We start from the raw sequence: 18,940 nt of genomic DNA on the forward strand, positions 1-18,940 counted from the left end.
TGATGCAGAAGAGGTGTGCTAGACTTCAGCATTTGCCTTAATGCTTGATATGAGAGATATGTTTTCATATCTCAAAAATGTGATGTGATTGGCAAAAACTCACACTAGATTCGATTCAGCATCCCCAAATTACCCAAAATCCATTGGAAAAGTCCATGCCAGAAAAATGACGTTGACCTGTGTGATTTACTTTAAAAGTTGAAAGTCTTTTCTGCAATTATTTTTATTTGTGTCACAACAGTCCATTTTTTTCACAATCATCGTTCACCATAGACATCTTTTGTCTCTTCAGCATTCTGCTAACGCCGAAAATAAAGCCATTAAGGATCCGCAAGACAGAAAAAGAAAAAAATGAAAAAATATGTTAAATTACACTGTTAACAACATGTAATTTTTTTATGAGCAGCTGAGGGTTAGAGACGTGGGGTTATGACATCACTCTTTCAGAAAAGTTCCATATTGCTTGTCCACAGCCCATTATGAAATAACCTTGTGAGAAGTCAATCTTTTTTATTTTTCCTTTTAATTCCCTTTGGACAGAATGGTTTGTTTCCATAATGAATGAGCTTCTCCAAAATGGATTATTTCAACCGCAAGAAAATAATGCATAACTCACATCACGTCTTTGCATTGCTGTGCAATTTATCCCCAACGATGAGCCCAAGAGTCGCCATCAGACATCGTAAATCACCAGCAACACGTTGATGCACTACCTGACAAATATGATAATGCCGGCCCTGAACGTATGGGCTTGTCAGGTGTGAAGAGGAGGGGGAGGAGGAGGCACGCCACCTCGCCGGTCGTGACATATGACTTCATGGATATGAGGACATACAGAGCCGGCCCCTGTAGGAAAGAAGGAGCCAGGCTACCGAAGATCGTTTCCATGGAAACACACCATTTCCATTGACTGACTTTGCGCTCACGGTAGCGAAGACAAATTACACCAAGCGGGAGTGGGGAGGTCTGTCAGGCTGTTAGCCCTGGGGTCAAATCATGTTGTTTTATTTTCTCACCATTCCTACAGGGGGTATCAACTGAAAACCTTAATTTCTGCTCTAATGCGCTCTTGGGTTCATTTTATAAAAGACACAGACACATGCTTTCAATTATCAGGCGCTTTATCCCGGAAGAGGCATTCAAGGTACAGCCAGACTAATAGTCCGTGCCACACTGTGGGGATTTAGCTTGTGTATTTATGTCTGATCATTTCTATGTTTGAAGCTTAATACGTACACAATATGTGCACTTTTTTCACACTTTTCACATATTCTAAAATCTCAAATTTTTGTTTCCCACAATGTCGCACAGTGTGTTTTCTAATTTGCTATTTAGTATCCAATAAGGCAAACATACACGGAAAAAACAAAGTTATAAAACAGTGGGAGGTGTGCAGAGCCGGGCGCTATTAACAAGCAAATGGAACAAATGTTTCTGTTCTTTTAAGGGAGTTAAGGGAGTTTTTCCTTCCCACTGTCGCCAAGTGCTTGCTCACAGGGGGTCGTTTTGACCATTGGGGTTTTTACGTAATTATTGTATGGCTTTGCCTTACAATATAAAGCGCCTTGGGGCAACTGTTTCTTGTGATTTGGCGCTATATAAATAAAACTGATTGATTGATTGATTTTTTTTCCTTTAAGGAATTTAAAAAAGGAGCATGATCTCTCTCTCTCTCTCTCTCTCTCTCACACACACACACAACCACACACACACACACACACACACCCACTGACTCACCCGCTCTCTGGGAAGATGTCCAAGCCAACTCTGTGGTGCCCACCGACTGTCCATAAGGGTTTCTGCAAATTAAAATAGAAGTGTTGATGAAGCTGAATTAAAAGCATTTTGCAGCATTAAAGGATTCATATTCTACATCCTTTCAGCAATGTGACATATATATATATATATATATAGAGAGAGAGAGAGAGAGAGAGAGAGAGAGAGGGAGAGAGAGAGAGAAGAGAGAGAAGGTGACCTAAAGAAAGAAAAAAAAAACAGAACCCATAAAACTGTAATAAATCCTACCAAAGGTTTTAAATCCAAAGTCCAGCAAATTACTTCAGTCTGGGTACGATCATTCTTCAAAGTTTCAGTTATCTTGTCGCTTTCCTTGAAAGTTATGTTCTTTCAAAATTTTTGCTCCAACTGGTAGATGTGTTGGCAAAATAGCCTCGGGCAAAATTTATTTCCTTGATTGACTAAGACATGTTGGGGAAGATAACTGGAACAATAGTAACAGACTGAAGTCCATTTTACTGGACCTTTGTATGATTATTTCAATTTATATGGGTTCTGTTTTTATTGTTTTTGGTCACAATGTATCCACACCACACACTAATATATATATTATATATATATATATATATACACTCAACAAAAATATAAACGCAACACTTTGGTTTTGCTCCAATTTTGTATTAGATGAACTCAAAGATCTAAAACTTTTCCACATACACAATATCACCATTTCCTCAAATATTGTTCACAACCCAGTCTAAATCGTGATAGTGAGCACTTCTCCTTTGCTGAGATAATCCATCCCACCTCACAGGTGTGCCATATCAAGATGCTGATTAGAGACCATGATTAGTGCACAGGTGTGCCTTAGACTGCCCACAATAAAAGGACACTACTCGAAAGGTGCAGTTTGTTTTATTGGGGTGGATACCAGTCAGTATCTGGTGTGACCACCATTGCCTCATGCAGTGCAACACAATCTCCTTCGCATAGAGTTGATCAGGTTGTCAATTGTGGCCTGTGGAATGTTGGTCCACTCCTCTTCAATGGCTTGTGGCGAAGTTGCTGGATATTGGCAGGAACTGGTACACACGCTGTCGATACGCCGGTCCAGAGCATCCCAAACATGCTCAATGGGTGACATGTCCGGTGAGTATGCCGGCCAGGCAAGAACTGGGACATTTTCAGCTTCCAAGAATTGTGTACAGATCCTTGCAACATGGGGCCGTGCATTATCCTGCTGCAACATGAGGTGATGTTCTTGGATGTATGGCACAACAATGGGCCTCAGGATCTCGTCATGGTATCTCTGTGCATTCAAAATGCCATCAATAAAATGCACCTGTGTTCTTCGTCCATAACAGACGCCTGCCAATACCATAACCCCACCCCACCATGGGCCACTCGATCCACAACAATGACATCAGAAAACCGCTCATCCACACGACGCCACACATGCTGTCTGCCATCTGTCCTGGACAGTGTGAACCGGGATTCATCCGTGAAGAGAACACCTCTCCAACGTGCCAAACGCCAGCGAATGTGAGCATTTGCCCACTCAAGTCGGTTACAACGACGAACTGGAGTCAGGTCGAGACCCCGATGAGGACGACGAGCATGCAGATGAGCTTCCCTGAGACGGTTTCTGACAATTTGTGCAGAAATTCTTTGGTTATGCAAACTGACTGTTTCAGCAGCTGTCCGAGTGGCTGGTCTCAGACGATCTTGGAAGTGAACATGCTGGATGTGGAGGTCCTGGGCTGGTGTGGTTACATGTGGTCTGCGGTTGTGAGGCTGGTTGGATGTACTGCCAAATTCTCTTGAAACGCCTTTGGAGACGGCTTACAGTAGAGGAAATGAAACATCAATACACGAGCAACAGCTCTGGTTGACATTCCTGCTGTCAGCATGCCAATTGCACGCTCCCTCAAATCTTGCGGACATCTGTGGCATTGTGCTGTGTGAATTAAAAACTGCACCTTTCAGAGTGGCCTTTTATTGTGGGCAGTCTAAGGACACCTGTGCACTAATCATGGTGTCTAATCAGCATCTTGATATGACCACCTGTGAGGTGGATGGATTATCTCAGCAAAGGAGAAGTGCTCACTATCACAGATTTAGACTGGTTTGTGAACAATATTTGAGGGAAATGGTGATATTGTGTATGTGGAAAAAGTTTTAGATCTTTGAGTCATCTCATACAAAATGGAGCAAAACCAAAGTGTTGCGTTTATAGTTTTGTTGAGTATAGATATATATATATATATATATATATATATATATATTATATATATCTAATATATATATATATATATATATATATATATATATTATAATCTATATATATATATATATATAAGCCATTAATGTTTGTAACCAAATCTATCCAAAAGACACTGACGAGCTCCATACTACTAACTAATCCATTTGAGGCCTCTATAGAAACCACAATAGAATAGAATAGAATTATTGCCAGTCCAGGAGCCAGTCAAAGCAACTTAATGATATGTCTAATTATGTATATTGTTTCATCACCCTATGAACCTTTGGCCCGTCTATCAATCAGAATGTTTGCAACAGAGTCACTTCAGGACACTGCAACTCTCCAGATTATATCACTGTTAAAAATACTGATAACTGTGGAGTTTCTCAGTCATCTAGGTGGTTGGTAGCCAAGTAGGATATCCATCCATCCATCCAGAAAAGCTTGTTAGTTCTGATGCTTTTCTGGATGAAAACATCTTCAAGGAACTAAACAAGTCCAGTAAATCTCACTTATCCTACTTGAATGTTGATCATCTCTGTCTGACTGATTCCAAAATTTATCTACATAATCATAGTCTATTTTCCTCACGTTGGGCCATGTACAGTGCTTCCAGGAAGTATTCACAGCACTTTACACATTTTGTTATGTTACAGGGCAGCACAGTGACTTAGTGGTTAGCACTGTTGCCTCACAGTGAGAAGGTCATGGGTTTGATTCCCACCTGTGGCTTTTCTGTGTAGAGTTTGCATTTTCTCCCCATGTTTGCGTGGGTTTTCTCCGGGTGCTCCGGCTTCCTCCCACTTCCAAAGACATGCAGATTAGGTGGATTGGATACTTTCAATTGTCCATAGGTGTGGTGTAGGTGTGAATGTGTTTGCTTGTCTATATGTGGCCCTGCAACACACTGGCGTCCTGTCCAGGGTGTACCCTACCTTGCGCTCTATGACTGCTGGGATAGAGTGGATTGAAGATGAATGTGTGTTATGTTACAATCTTATTCAAAAAATTATGAAATTCATTTTTAATCCTCAAATTCTGCACACAATACCCCATAATGACAATGTGAAAAAAGTTGTTTTTTTGGGGGGGGTTTTAGATTTGGTAAATGTATTAAACAAGATGCATCTGAGCTCAATTTTGAGCTTCATGGAAAAGGCTGTGAATAGTTATGTACATGTCATTTCTTAGTTATTTATTTTTAATAAATTGGTACAAATTTAAAAACATTTTTCATGTTGTCTTTATGGGGTGTTGTCAGTAAAGGGAAAAAAAAATGTAATTTACTCCATTTTGGAATAAGGCTGAACATAACAAAATGTGGAAAAAGTGAAGCACCGTGAATACTTTCTAGATGCACTGTAGCTTCACAGAGTACCCCTCTGTGTCTGTAGATCCATCTTTTTCTGGATTATGAGTATATGTGTTATACATGAATGTTTCAGTTACTACTGGTGGGGGATGTTCAACCATGAGGTGCCTTTTATTTAACCCATGTTTCCCAAAGCAGGTGGTTGACTGCGATCTGCCATCCCTACAGGACCTGTACACCTCCAGGGTCCTGAGGCAAGCAAAGAAGATAGTGGCCGATCCCTCTCACCCAGGACACAAACGTTTTGCCACCCTCCCCTCTGGCAGACAGCTGAGGTCCATCGGGACTAAAACCTCAAGACACAAAAACAGCTTCTTTCTGTCCGCAGCTAGATGAATAAATATTGCCAGAGACCCCCATTTACCTTGCTCCCCCCACTCCCACAAAGTACAGATTGATCATCCCTGCACTGAAAGGTACTGTACATCTGCATGCATTTGCACAGCCCCATTCCACTATGTTATATTTATTCGACAGTGAACATAGTTTTGCCTATTTGTCTATTTGACTCCTTTACTTGTTACAGAAGTATTTTTTTCCTTTTCTTTTTATCATTGTTGTTTATGCACCAGTGACACCAGATCAAATTCCTTATATGTGAGAACTTACTTGGGAATAAATTTGATTCTGCTTCTGGCTCTGATAAGAGAAAACCACACAAACCCTATGTCATCCATAGGTTTTCAATAGAGACCTGGAAGAGCTGATATTGAAACCCATATCTGGGCCATGGTCTGGGCATTACCATGGGGGCAGCGTTTACTTTGCCTACACCATGATGAACCCATAAACTTCATTGTTACAGAATTCATTATGGAATCAGACCCTTCTGGAGTCAGAATATCCACTGTTGTTGTTGCTGCTGTTGTTATACTACTACTAGTACTACTACTACTATTACATTGGTACTGACTGAAAGCAGTATTTAGAAATTTAAATCTTGTAAGTTGCTGATGTCATTCCCTCATAATTGGAGGGTTTAAAATAATATCTATGCAAACGTCTGCCAGAAATATAAAATGGTATATAGAAAGCAGTCTGCATTACTGTTTTAAAACCAGAGAAGATAAGAGTATCAGGGAAAAGCAGCATTTCACTTAGATATAATGATAACACTGTAGAATCCAACAATAAAACACACTAATGAGAGAAAATAATACCCAATGAACTGGTTAATAATAAATCTGAAGCCGTAATGATCTGTGTTGTTCTTATACTGTGTATAATGCCTGTGTGTGGTACAGAGTTATGAGACGAGTAACAGAAATATGCTGTGAGATATAAATCCCTCAGGGACACACTTAATTCATAGTAAATTAATCTCTCTCTCTCTCTCTCTCTCTCTCTCTGGTCTCATATGAAAACGGATGGGTTTATCCATCATCTTATACACTCTCTGCAGCTTCTCTCTCCCCCTGCCATCCCCTCATTACCCCATCCCCGTAGAGACGGTGCCTGCTCCCCAGACCACCAATAACCAGCAAAAATCTATGTAAGCAATAAAAATTCAAAAGAAAAAATAATATAGCACCTTCAACTGCACCACAGATAAAACAGTTAAATGTGGTCTATTAAACATTAGGTCTCTCTCTTCTAAGTCCCTGTTGGTAAATGATATAATATTGATCAACGTATTGATTTATTCTGCCTAACAGAAACCTGGTTACAGCAGGATGAATATGTTAGTTTAAATGAGTCAACACCCCCGAGTCACACTAACTGTCAGAATGCTCGTAGAACGGGCCGAGGCGGAGGATTAGCAGCAATCTTCCATTCCAGCTTATTAATTAATCAAAAACCTAGACAGAGCTTTAATTCATTGAAAGCTTGTCTCTTAGTCTTGTCCATCCAAATTGGAAGTCCCAAAACCAGTTTTATTTGTTATTATCTATCGTCCACCTGGTCGTTACTGTGAGTTTCTCTGTGAATTTTCAGACCTTTTGTCTGACTTAGTGCTTAGCTCAGATAAGATAAGTATAGTGGGCGATTTTAACATCCACACAGATGCTGAGAATGACAGCCTCAACACTGCATTTAATCTATTATTAGACTCTATTGGCTTTGCTCAAAAAGTAAATGAGTCCACCCACCACTTTAATCATATCTTAGATCTTGTTCTGACTTATGGTATGGAAATAGAAGACTTAACAGTATTCCCTGAAAACTCCCTTCTGTCTGATCATTTTTAATAACATTTACATTTACCCTGATGGACTACCCTGCAGTGGGGAATAAGTTTCATTACACTAGAAGTCTTTCAGAAAGCGCTGTAACTAGTTTAAGGATATGATTCCTTCTTTATGTTCTCTAATGTCATATACCAACACAGAGCAGAGTAGCTACCTAAACTCTGTAAGGGAGTTAGAGTATCTCGTCAATAGTTTTTATATCCTCATTGAAGACAACTTTGGGATGCTGTAGCTCCTCTGAAAAAAGAGAGCTTTAAATCAGAAGTGTCTGACTCCGTGGTATAACTCACAACACTCGTAGCTTAAAGCAAATAAACCGTAAGTTGGAGAGGAAATGGCGTCTCACTAATTTAGAAGATCTTCACTTAGCCTGGAAAAAGAGTTGTTGCTCTATAAAAAAAGCCCTCCGTAAAGCTAGGACTAATTGAAGAAAATAAGAACAACCCCAGGTTTCTTTTCAGCACTGTAGCCAGGCTGACAAAGAGTCAGAGCTCTATTGAGCTGAGTATTCCATTAACTTTAACTAGTAATGACTTCATGACTTCTTGCTAACAAAATTTTGACTAGTAGAGAAAAAATTACTCATAACCATCCCAAAGATGTATCGTATTCTTTGGCTGCTTTCAGTGATGCCGGTATTTGGTTAGACTCTTTCTCTCCGATTGTTCTGTCTGAGTTATTTTCATTAGTTACTTCATCCAAACCATCAACATGTTTATTAGACCCCATTCCTGCCCAGCTGCTCAAGGAAGTCCTACCATTATTTAAATGCTTCAATCTTAAATATGATCAATCTATCTTTGTTAGTTGGCTATGTACCACAGGCTTTTAAGGTGGCAGTAATTAAACCATACTTAAAAAGCCATCACTTGACCCAGCTATCTTAGCTAATTATAGGCCAATCTCCAACCTTCCTTTTCTCTCAAAGATTCTTGAGAGGGTAGTTTGTAAAACAGCTAACTGATCACCTGCAGAGGAATGGTCTATTTGAAGAGTTTCAGTCAGGTTTTAGAAATTCATCATAGTACAGAAACAGCATTAGTGAAGGTTACAAATGATCTTCTTATGGCTTCGGACAGTGGACTTATCTCTGTGCTTGTTCTGTTGGACCTCAGTGCTGGTTTTGATACTGTTGACCATAAAATTTTATTACAGAGATTAGAGCATGTCATAGGTATTAAAGGCATTGCGCTGCGGTGGTTTGAATCATATTTGTCTAATAGATTACAGTTTGTTCATGTAAATGGGGAATCTTCTTCACAGACTAAAGTTAATTATGGAGTTCCACAGGTTCTGTGCTAGGACCAATTTTATTCACTTTATACATGCTTCCCTTAGGCAGTATTATTAGACCAGCATTGCTTAAATTTCATTGTTACGCAGATGATACCCAGCTTTATCTATCCATGAAGCCAGAGGATACACACCAATTAGCTAAACTGCAGGATTTTCTTACAGACATAAAGACATGGATGACATCTAATTTCCTGCTTTTAAACTCCGATAAAACTGAAGTTATTGTACTTGGCCCCACAAATCTTAGAAGCATGGTGTCTAACCAGATCTTTACTCTGGATGGCATTTCCCTGACCTCTAGTAATACTGTGAGAAATCTTGGAGTCATTTTGATCAGGATATGTCATTCAAAGCGCATATTAAACAAATATGTAGGACTGCCTTTTTGCATTTACGCAATATCTCTAAAATCAGAAAGGTCTTGTCTCAGAGTGATGCTGAAAAACTAATTCATGCATTATTTCCTCTAGGCTGGACTATTGTAATTCATTATTATCAGGTTGTCCTAAAAGTTCCCTAAAAAGCCTTCAGTTGGTTCAGAATGCTGCAGCTAGAGTACTGACGGGGACTAGCAGGAGAGAGCATATCTCACCCGTGTTGGCCTCTCTTCATTGGCTTCCTGTTAATTCTAGAATAGAATTTAAAATTCTTCTTCTTACTTATAAGGTTTTGAATAATCAGGTCCCATCTTATCTTAGGGACCTCGAAGTACCATATTACCCCATTAGAGCGCTTCGCTCTCAGACTGCAGGCTTACTTGTAGTTCCTAGGGTTTGTAAGAGTAGAATGGGAGGCAGAGCCTTCAGCTTTCAGGCTCCTCTCCTGTGGAACCAGCTCCCAATTCAGATCAGGGAGACAGATACCCTCTCTACTTTTAAGATTAGGCTTAAAACTTTCCTTTTCGCTAAGGCTTATAGTTAGGGCTGGATCAGGTGACCCTGGACCATCCCTTGGTTATGCTGCTTTAGACGTAGACTGTGGGGGGGTTCCCATGATGCACTGTTTCTTTCTCTTTTTGCTCCGTATGCATCACTCTGCATTTAATCATTAGTGATCGATCTCTGCCCCCTCCACAGCATGTCTTTTTCCTGGTTCTTTCCCTCAGCCCCAACCAGTCTCAGCAGAAGACTGCCCCTCCCTGAGCCTGGTTCTGCTGGAGGTTTCTTCCTGTTAAAAGGGAGTTTTTTCCTTCCACTGTTGCCAAGTGCTTGCTCATAGGGGGTCGTTTTGACCGTTGGGGTTTTTCATAATTATTGTATGGCCTTGCCTTACAATATAGAGCGCCTTGGGGCAACTGTTTGTTGTGATTTGGCGCTATATAAAAAAAAAGTTGATTGATTGATTGATTGATCATGGAATCCATGATATATATATATATATATATATATATATATATATATATATATATATATATATATATAGGTCCATTTTATTTTTTTCAAAAACTATATGGATTTCATTCATATGTTTTTACGTCAGACATGCTTGAACCCTCGTGCGCATGCGTGAGTTTTTCCATGCCTGTCGGTGACGTTATTTGCCTGTGAGCATGCCTTGTGGGAGGTGTGGTCCAGCCCCCTCGTTGGAATTCCTTTGTCTGAGAAGTTGCTGAGAGACTGGCGCTTTGTTTGATCAAAATTTTTTCAAAACCTGTGAGGCACATCGAAGTGGACACGGTTCGAAAAATTCAGATGGTTTTCAGTGAAAATTTTAACGGCTGATGAGAGATTTTGAGGTGATACTGTCGCTTTAAGGACTTCCCACGGAGCGGGACGTCGCGCAGCACTCCCAGGTGCCGTCGTCAGCCTGTTTCAAGCTGAAAACCTCCACATTTCAGGCTCTATTGATCCAGGACATCGTGAGAGAACAGAGAAGTTTCTTAAGAAGTCGGTTTCATTTTATCTGGATATTCCACTATTAAAGGAGATTTTTTTTAATGAAAGACATGCGGACGGATTGCAGCATCGGCTCGCAGCCCCCACGACGCTCCGCCACAGGAAAAACACCTCCGTGTTGATAACCATTTGTAAAATTCAGGCGACTTTTGATGGCTTTCAGTGGAGTGAGTATCTGAGAAATTGTTTAACAGCTGGGTATGTTCCAACTTGTCCTTAAGGCTTCCAACAGAGGTGTTTTTCCAGTGGCGGTGCGTCGCGGCGGCTGCTGTCCAGCTCTCCACAATTTCACTGATACTTACTGGACTGGTAAGCACTGAAAGCTGAGATAGACATGTCCAAACTTGTCATCTGACACGCCGAAACGGAGGTGTTCCTTTGTCTCGCTTCCAAAGCGAATCCGTCGTGACGCGCGAAGCCTCCGCACGGCTTTCCATGACAAAATCTCTTGTTAAAAGTGAAATCTGCCGGAGAATGGCTGATGTCCAGCTCTTGTGATAACCAGAGAAAGAGCACACAATGGTCTTGTATCCACAGAGCCATCCATTTAGAAATGGTCCGGTGGCTTGTGCCACGTTGTCGCAGCTCGGAGTGCGGCACGCCGAGTGTCCTTAAAGGGGTCCTTAAAGCTGTAGTAACAGACCTTATTCTCTGTGAAGCCCGGAAAATTTTCACCGAAAGCCAGATAAATTTTTCGAATGGTTTCCAGGTGCCAGTCTCTAACAGCTTCTGAAAAAATTCTGATGGAAAAAAAACCCAAATCATTTCGCCATTTCCAGACAATGAAAATCCGACGATGGGGCGGGACCACTCCTTCCACAAGGCGTGCTCACAGGCGAATGACGTCACCGACAGGCGTGGAAAAACTCACGCATGCGCACAAGGGTTCAAGCTCGTAATTAGATGTGCAGGGTTACAGACCAATTCGAATGACAAAATCAAAATGCCAGCACTTTACTTGAGGTCAAATAATATCTTCATTACACTGTCACAATGGTGTCTTGACAGTCAAGTTTGGATATCCTGTCCGTATCCTGTCAAACATCTATGACCAAGTGCTAGAATTGGTTCAAACTGGTTCAAAATGCTGCTGCCAGACTTTTGACACAAAGCAGAAAGTCTGACCACATTACACCCATTTTGGCATCTCTTCACTGGCTTCCTGTCTCAGTGACATCAGATTTTAAGGTTCTGCTACTAACCTATATAATTATTCATGGACTGGCACCTCCTTACCTAGCTGACCTAATTAAACCCTACGTACCGGCCCGGGCTCTGCATTCTCAGGATGCAGGACTACTTTGTTCCCTAAGGTGAATAAAAAGTCTCGGGGTCACCGAGTTTTTCTTATCATGCCCCTGTTCTGTGGAATGATCTCCCTGCGTCAATAAAACAGTCAGATTCTGTAGAGACTTTCAAGTCCAGACTTAAGACGCACTTATTTTCCCTTTTGTATGGCTAGCATACTGGTGTAGTATGTAACTATGCTTTTGACCCTTTAAAATTCATTTTATTAGGAAACAGAGCGGGCTGCGGCCTCAACTTTATCTAAATTCTGGATCTTTTAGTGAAGCTTAGCGCTAGTGGCCGGCAATCACCTTAGTATTTCTTTTGTTTTTCTTGTTTACTTAATGCTGACAAATTATACTGTATTTGTTGTCTTTCTGATGTCTGATTCTATTTTTCTTCTCTCTGTTTGAGGTGCGGCTCCATCCAGAGATGGGTGTGCTGTTTGCTTTGGAAAACCTGATGTCCTATGCACCGGCAACATTTCCTGGATATTGTACTGTGAACTGTTGTGTAATTTATGTCTGTAGCATGGTCCAAGCAGAGGGTCACCCCTTTGAGTCTGGTCTGCTTGAGGTTTCTTCTTCAGAGGGAGTTTTTCCTTACCACTGTTACCTGTGCTTGCTCTGGGGGTTGGTAAGATTAGACCATTACTTGTGTAAGATGTCATGAGGAAACTTTGGTGTGATTTGGCGCTATGTAAATGAAAATAAATTGAAAAATTGAAAGATATGTTCATATCTGAAATGGTTGTACCATCAACCATGAAGAAAATCTAAAATATTGCCACTGCAGTGAATTTGTCCCTGTACAAATCGACTAAATCCAAACACTTCCAAAATACTCAAAAGTGCTTTATCAGGGGGATGTGAGAGCTTGTTTACATGGATGTTATACTCAACAACAAACAAAAGCTTATCAGCACACCTCTCCAAATCAGAAATGAAATTGCTAAATTATGGGCTGGGGACCTGTATAATATGACGAGATAAGGTGGGAGTTTATAACTTTTTATAATAATTTATAATTTTATAATTTATATAACTGTAAATTGTTCACATCAAAATACATGCACAGCAGGCAGCCCAGTGACTACAGAATTGGGCTACCAACATGTAGACCATGGTTTGATTTCTGGTCACGCTGCCTGCCTGTGTCCTTGGACAAAACACAACCTACATTGTTTCAGTCGATACATCCATAAATGGGTACAGGCCTTGGCTATTGAAGCAAACTCCATTGGACTTGCATACTCCCCACGTGAAGCTGTAGGTTCTACTTCATACCCCCAAAAGACACAAAGCTAAAAACAGATTTGTATATTAAAGCAACACCTCCACTTTGTTTAGTATCAGGGGCAACATGTACATTTGGGTAAAGGTAGGTACCAGAGGTGGGACAAAGTCACCATCAGGTCACTCTCAAGTCATGAATCAACAAGTCCCAAGTCAAGTCTGAAGTCATAATGACAACCAATTGTTTGCAAGCTGACTTGAGGTAGGTGCATATTTGGCTTGAGCCAAATTTCACATAAGTCCGTCATTTCCAAACAATGTTTCAAAATAAGATAATATTTCAGCAAAGATTTCAAGTTCAACATTTATATTAGTGAAATCTAGATATAGAGATTGGTGAACAACATATTTAAGCTGGCAATAGATTTTGCACAACAGTGAGACTGTGAGTGAGAATGTGCCTCTTATTTTAGGTTTACAGAATTCTGAGGACCAATATGCATGTGCCGTGCGAACTACTGTTGAGATTTTATGACATAGCTCCAGCCTAGAATGTACAATTGGGCCACTTACGCTCCTGCCCACAGTGTAGATGGGCACTAAATGTTTGTAATTTAGAGTTCTCTATGACTTATAAGTACCCCAGCGGGTACAGAACACAGTCTGACAGTGAAAGTTTTCCTATCTTTCCACACACCCTACACTATCACCATCGCGATTTTCCTCCCTTAAATTCCTCCACTAACCTTCCAGTGCTGATTCCAAACCCTGTGGGCATAGCAGGCTCTCTAATCACCTCCGCTGGCACACAATCGACATTTGAAAGCCTTGTAGTATTGACCATCATAACATATCAATTACAGCACTCATAAATGTGCCTTTGTTTCAATTTTCACTTGTGATGCTAAGAATACAGCGTCCTCCAAGATGACTCAGTGGAAATGATTCCAAAGCAACAGACTGACAAGCAGAAATGTGATGGATCCCATTTGGGGGAAGACTTTCAATCAAAACAGTAAATTTGATGTCTCAATGCATTACTCGAGTCCCAGGTGATGAAGATTAGTTGAACGTGAGTAAGAGGTGATCTCAGAGGTTGTTTTCCTCACCTCGTCATTTATGACTTTGTGAGAAGGACAGATGGGGGCAGCCAATAAGAGAGTAAACAGCAGGATCAATGAGCACTGCTGTCAGGCTGTCAATCAGCTGTCATCTGCACGGTGGCCAAAGAACAGGCCCCTCCCGATGCTCGGTACAGCTGGAGATGAGTTGACGCCTGTTGTTCCTTTGTTGTTGGCACATAATTACTGACATAATTACACTTTCTTCCATGGCGACTCAGTGACACGACACCTGTGTGCAGCATTTGCTCGCAAGTTGTTGGTAACTGTGCTAATGGAGGGTGTGAGAAGGATTCCAGGGTAAACAAACAGCATGTACTGTGGAGACAAACACAAACAACAGTTTTAAAAAAGCCACACTAAAGCTAGTTTTGTCCTGGTGATAGAGTCTCGTATTTGTATTTTTTTTCTGTATGCACGGCTGTGAACAGAAAAAAAATGCTGCTACATTGTCCTCGTGTGTCAGTAATACATGTTGTTTGAATGAAAGAACAGAGTGCACATCCATCTGTTTTCCTGCAGCTGCTGATGTTCACAATCTGTGCTGCACAACCATTAGAGAAACACAACAGCTTTGTAAGAGCTGAGACAGTCATATTACTGCTTCACGTGATCATAGCTGCACAGCGGTTATAAACAGGAGCAAGAACTACTAGTAAAAGATGCGAGGCAGCATGGTCAATAGGGATGGAGCACATCACATCGTTAACAAAATGCTCCCCACAATGAGAATTTCTCATCATGCAACATTAAAGATACAGCTGACGATGTGCTTAATGGCTCGTACAGAACAAAACCAAGCATGACAGATTAGAAAAGAAAAGTTAAGATGACCATTAAACACACGATACAATATGACACTGCTGTGTCATAAACACATCAAAGTGACACACAATCAAACCAGCCTACACGTTACAGTGTGTGATTCTATCTGCTCCATACAGCAGAGGAGGTGGGCGGGGCAGCAGGTTGGTCCAATTTGTGCGACATGCAGAAGACCAGTGTTAGAGAAAATACACACACACACAGTAAAACTCAATGATTTAGTTTAACTCAAACCATTTGAGGAAACCGATTGCCTTAAACCATTTGAGTTTGCCAACTTAAATAAAATAATTTTAAAAAATTTAATTGTTAAAGTTTTAGTAACTTAACAATTTATAGTTAATTAAACTTATGTAATCTAGTTTATGTTTTTCAATAAAAAAGTGACAAATAAATTTCTGCCTAAAAATTTGAATTACATTTTGGATTAGATTTTTGATGCATTCTTTAGTTTACTTGTTGACTCTGCGTTATGTTGTTATGACTCCGCCCATTCACTCCCCTCAGGGCGCGAACTCATGATCTCCGGCATGGAGGTCGGACTCTCGAACCAGAAGGCTAAAACCCAGGGCTCTGGCCTTGTGACCAGAGAATTCTTTTGAGATGTTTGGAGTGAGGTTTACTAACTACATATGCACAATGACACCTGCTGGCTTCCGTTACATAAACTCAATTAAAATGAGGAAATGGAATGCACTGGAAATACATGACACACTTAAATGCCCCAAAACTTTAAAAGCACTTAAAGGAACTGAGTTGTTTTGACAGCAATTCATTTTTGAGTTAGTTTAATTAATAGAAATGAATGACTATAACTTTCTTCAAAGTTTGAGTTACATTAACTTAATTATTGTATTAAAATGGAGTGTTCGGTTAAAGTGCACTTTTATGTCATCCCACAATATTGAATTGAATATACAGCTCTGCAGCAAAACTATGGATTCCAGTTATGCTGACATCCACTGCATCATATTCCTTGTCTAGGCAGTGTATGACTTCCATCCATTTCCAGGTATCCTTCTCACATGGAGCAAGAGCGAAATTCCATCCTGTCTCACCAGCTTCCCCAAAACCTTGGCCAATGGCTGCACCCAGGGCTTTGAACCAAAAACTCTTTTTCCCAACGAGTTCATTCAAACAGAAATGGTATTTTAACAATTCCGGTTTTACGTTCCACTCCAAAATTGACATTCCCAAACCGGTTAGAACAAAAAAATATAGCTCCCTGTTACATATATTTTTGCATTTATCTATTATTTTTGTTTTCTTTGCTATTTGTTTCAGTATTAAGTAATTACTTTACTTAAATGGTTATATTCTTAGTCTGATATACCTTTAGTCTGTAATTTGTCTAAATGTGCATGTCAAACTGGGTTGAACGGGTTTTAACACTTAGAACAAAGAGATTCAACTTACAATCTAAATCTTTTGTCCCGTTATCGTGCAGGTTATGGGCAGGGGGCTGGACCTCCCTTGAATGCCCATGGGAACCAATAAGGGAAAGATTTTATGAAATAATGCCTGCCTTTGTCACACCCATAATGTGTTTTATTATAAACTGTTTTAGTCCATTGATTGAGATTGTGAACAGATGGATGTCCTGTGAGAGAGACATTCTTCAGAATCCAGGCCTGTTTTTCCACTGTGACTTTGAATAAATTTAAAGTGCAAAATAGTTTGACTTCATAAGGGACAGAATTACAATATGAATCGGATATAATTAACATCCCAAACATGTTAATAACGTTCCGTGTCAGCTGTGTAACACATAAAAAACGCTGTATACGCCAGGCCTGTATGTGGCGCTGTAACACTCCCATGACAAAACTGAGAAGAAGATGGGAGCACGTGCATAAGGTGCTAATCAATGTAGCAGCAAGCTACAACTTTGCAATGTGGCACACTGAGTAAAAGAAAGTCTTTTAGGAAAAAGAGGGTCTGCATTGATCATCTGAAATACATTTATCGTGTATTTAAAGAGGTGTTTTTGTGTATTTTTAAAAACGCGCAGCACTGTGTGTTGTGTCCGCCTTGCAGACGAAGCAAAAAGATGTGCACTTTCAGTGAGTCAAGTTTAACTAGTCAAAAAATGCCTTTATTCAGATTATGTCTGTTTTTTTCATCAAGAGGGTGCACAGCAGATTTATCAATGCAGCTTTATGGAAAAGCTGGACTCCAGAGCCAGGTTGTCACAGGTTGTGTTCACATGCAGCCTGTCTGTTGACTAAAGTCACCTTGACACTTGCATAAATTTGATCCCCGCACCACCACGCAATTCGTCGTGCCAGTCCGTCCGTCTCACTTTGTCCCGCTTGATGCCACACTATATAAAATAAAGCCCGTGCCAATGTTGCATCTGTTCTCAGAACTTGGCTGATGAAACCATCTTTCATCGCTCCCAGAATCAGAGAAATTATCAACAGCTACAGGTTCTCTCGTGCATTTCGTGCAGTGGAGAATGCATTTGGAATCTTGTCTCAAGGGCAATTATGTCTAATATATATAATGTAATTGATTGGTAAAACAGTTGCATTTTCATTCCTTCTTATGAGTTAGATAATATATCTGTAGAGTTATGTTTACTATAAATGTAACAACTCATCATAATCTAATTTCAGGTTCAGAGGCCCTGTGCACAATGAATGCAAGTGACACAGCATTTTGGAATAGGTTGTGCAATGGTCAAGACACAAGTGGCATGAATTTTATGCACGCCAGAAATTTTGAACATGTCAAAGTTTTCACTGCACATCGGCATGCAGCCGCACACAATTCGTGCACAGTTTAGAACAATTTATGACGAGTTTACTCACTGGCACGCAAATTCATGCAAGTGTCAAGGTGCCTTAAGGATTTCACCAACCGCCTGCACTTACGGTCCGGGAAAGCTCTGAAACTCATAACGATGTGAAAAAATAAATAATTACCTGAGAAAACAGACAGGGAACACCCTAAATTTGAGAATCTGCATGATAGCACAGCATCTTTATGCCACTGCTTAAGGAAAGCCCTGAATGTTAATACTCGCTGTTTCCAACATTTGTTTTAAAGTTAGTCACAGCCCAGCTAAGTGAGTAAAGATCAAATTATTGTCGAGAAAAATCATTTTTAAGATTAGTAGCCTACAATATTCTGCTTTTGTTTTTGTTCCAAATGTTTCTGGTTTTCGTTTTCCTTCTACAAACTGATTCAAAGGGTTGCTTGTGCCCCAACCAGGTGTTTAAGACCATTGCAGAAGCAGTAACTATAGCCATTCAATCCAATAAATACCACCCCAGGAAGAAAACCACCCCCTTTCATAAAGCTGGACAGAAGCCCCATTCTATTCCAAAGATAAGACCATGTTGACTGTCCATACCTCCAGACTAGCAGCTGAGAGCAGACCTGGGAAAACGACTTAAGTTCCCTGACCGTATCATACACACGACCACGACCTTCCACCAAGAATCATGGTCAATCCAAAGCTTACTGCTGTGAGACTGCATGGGCAGGTTCAGGAGAACATGACCCACTTTCCATACTTGGGCAGCCATGTGTCTTCAAACGTCGACATTGACAACGAGTTCCAATGCCGACTAAAATGTGCAGGAACTGTCTTTTTAACACAAGATGGAAATCCTCATCAACAAAGCCATCATCATGCCAACTCTGCTGTGTGGATCTCAGACCTGGAACACCTACAACCATCACCAGAAGACCCTCAAGCAATTAAACCAACAT

At 40.5% G+C, this 18,940-nt stretch overlaps 1 protein-coding gene across 1 annotated transcript in view; it reads right to left on the reverse strand.

Moving 5' to 3' along the window:
- Window positions 1-18,940, reverse strand: part of ephb3a (eph receptor B3a) — a 158,211-nt gene that overhangs the window by 120,817 nt on the left and 18,454 nt on the right. The window contains 2 exon segments of the mRNA XM_034182756.1: window positions 1,730-1,776; window positions 1,779-1,799. Of these exon segments, the coding sequence (XP_034038647.1) occupies window positions 1,730-1,776; window positions 1,779-1,799 (68 nt within the window).

The sequence above is a fragment of the Thalassophryne amazonica genome, chromosome 12, assembly GCF_902500255.1.
Source record: "Thalassophryne amazonica chromosome 12, fThaAma1.1, whole genome shotgun sequence".
Classification (NCBI taxonomy): domain Eukaryota; kingdom Metazoa; phylum Chordata; class Actinopteri; order Batrachoidiformes; family Batrachoididae; genus Thalassophryne; species Thalassophryne amazonica.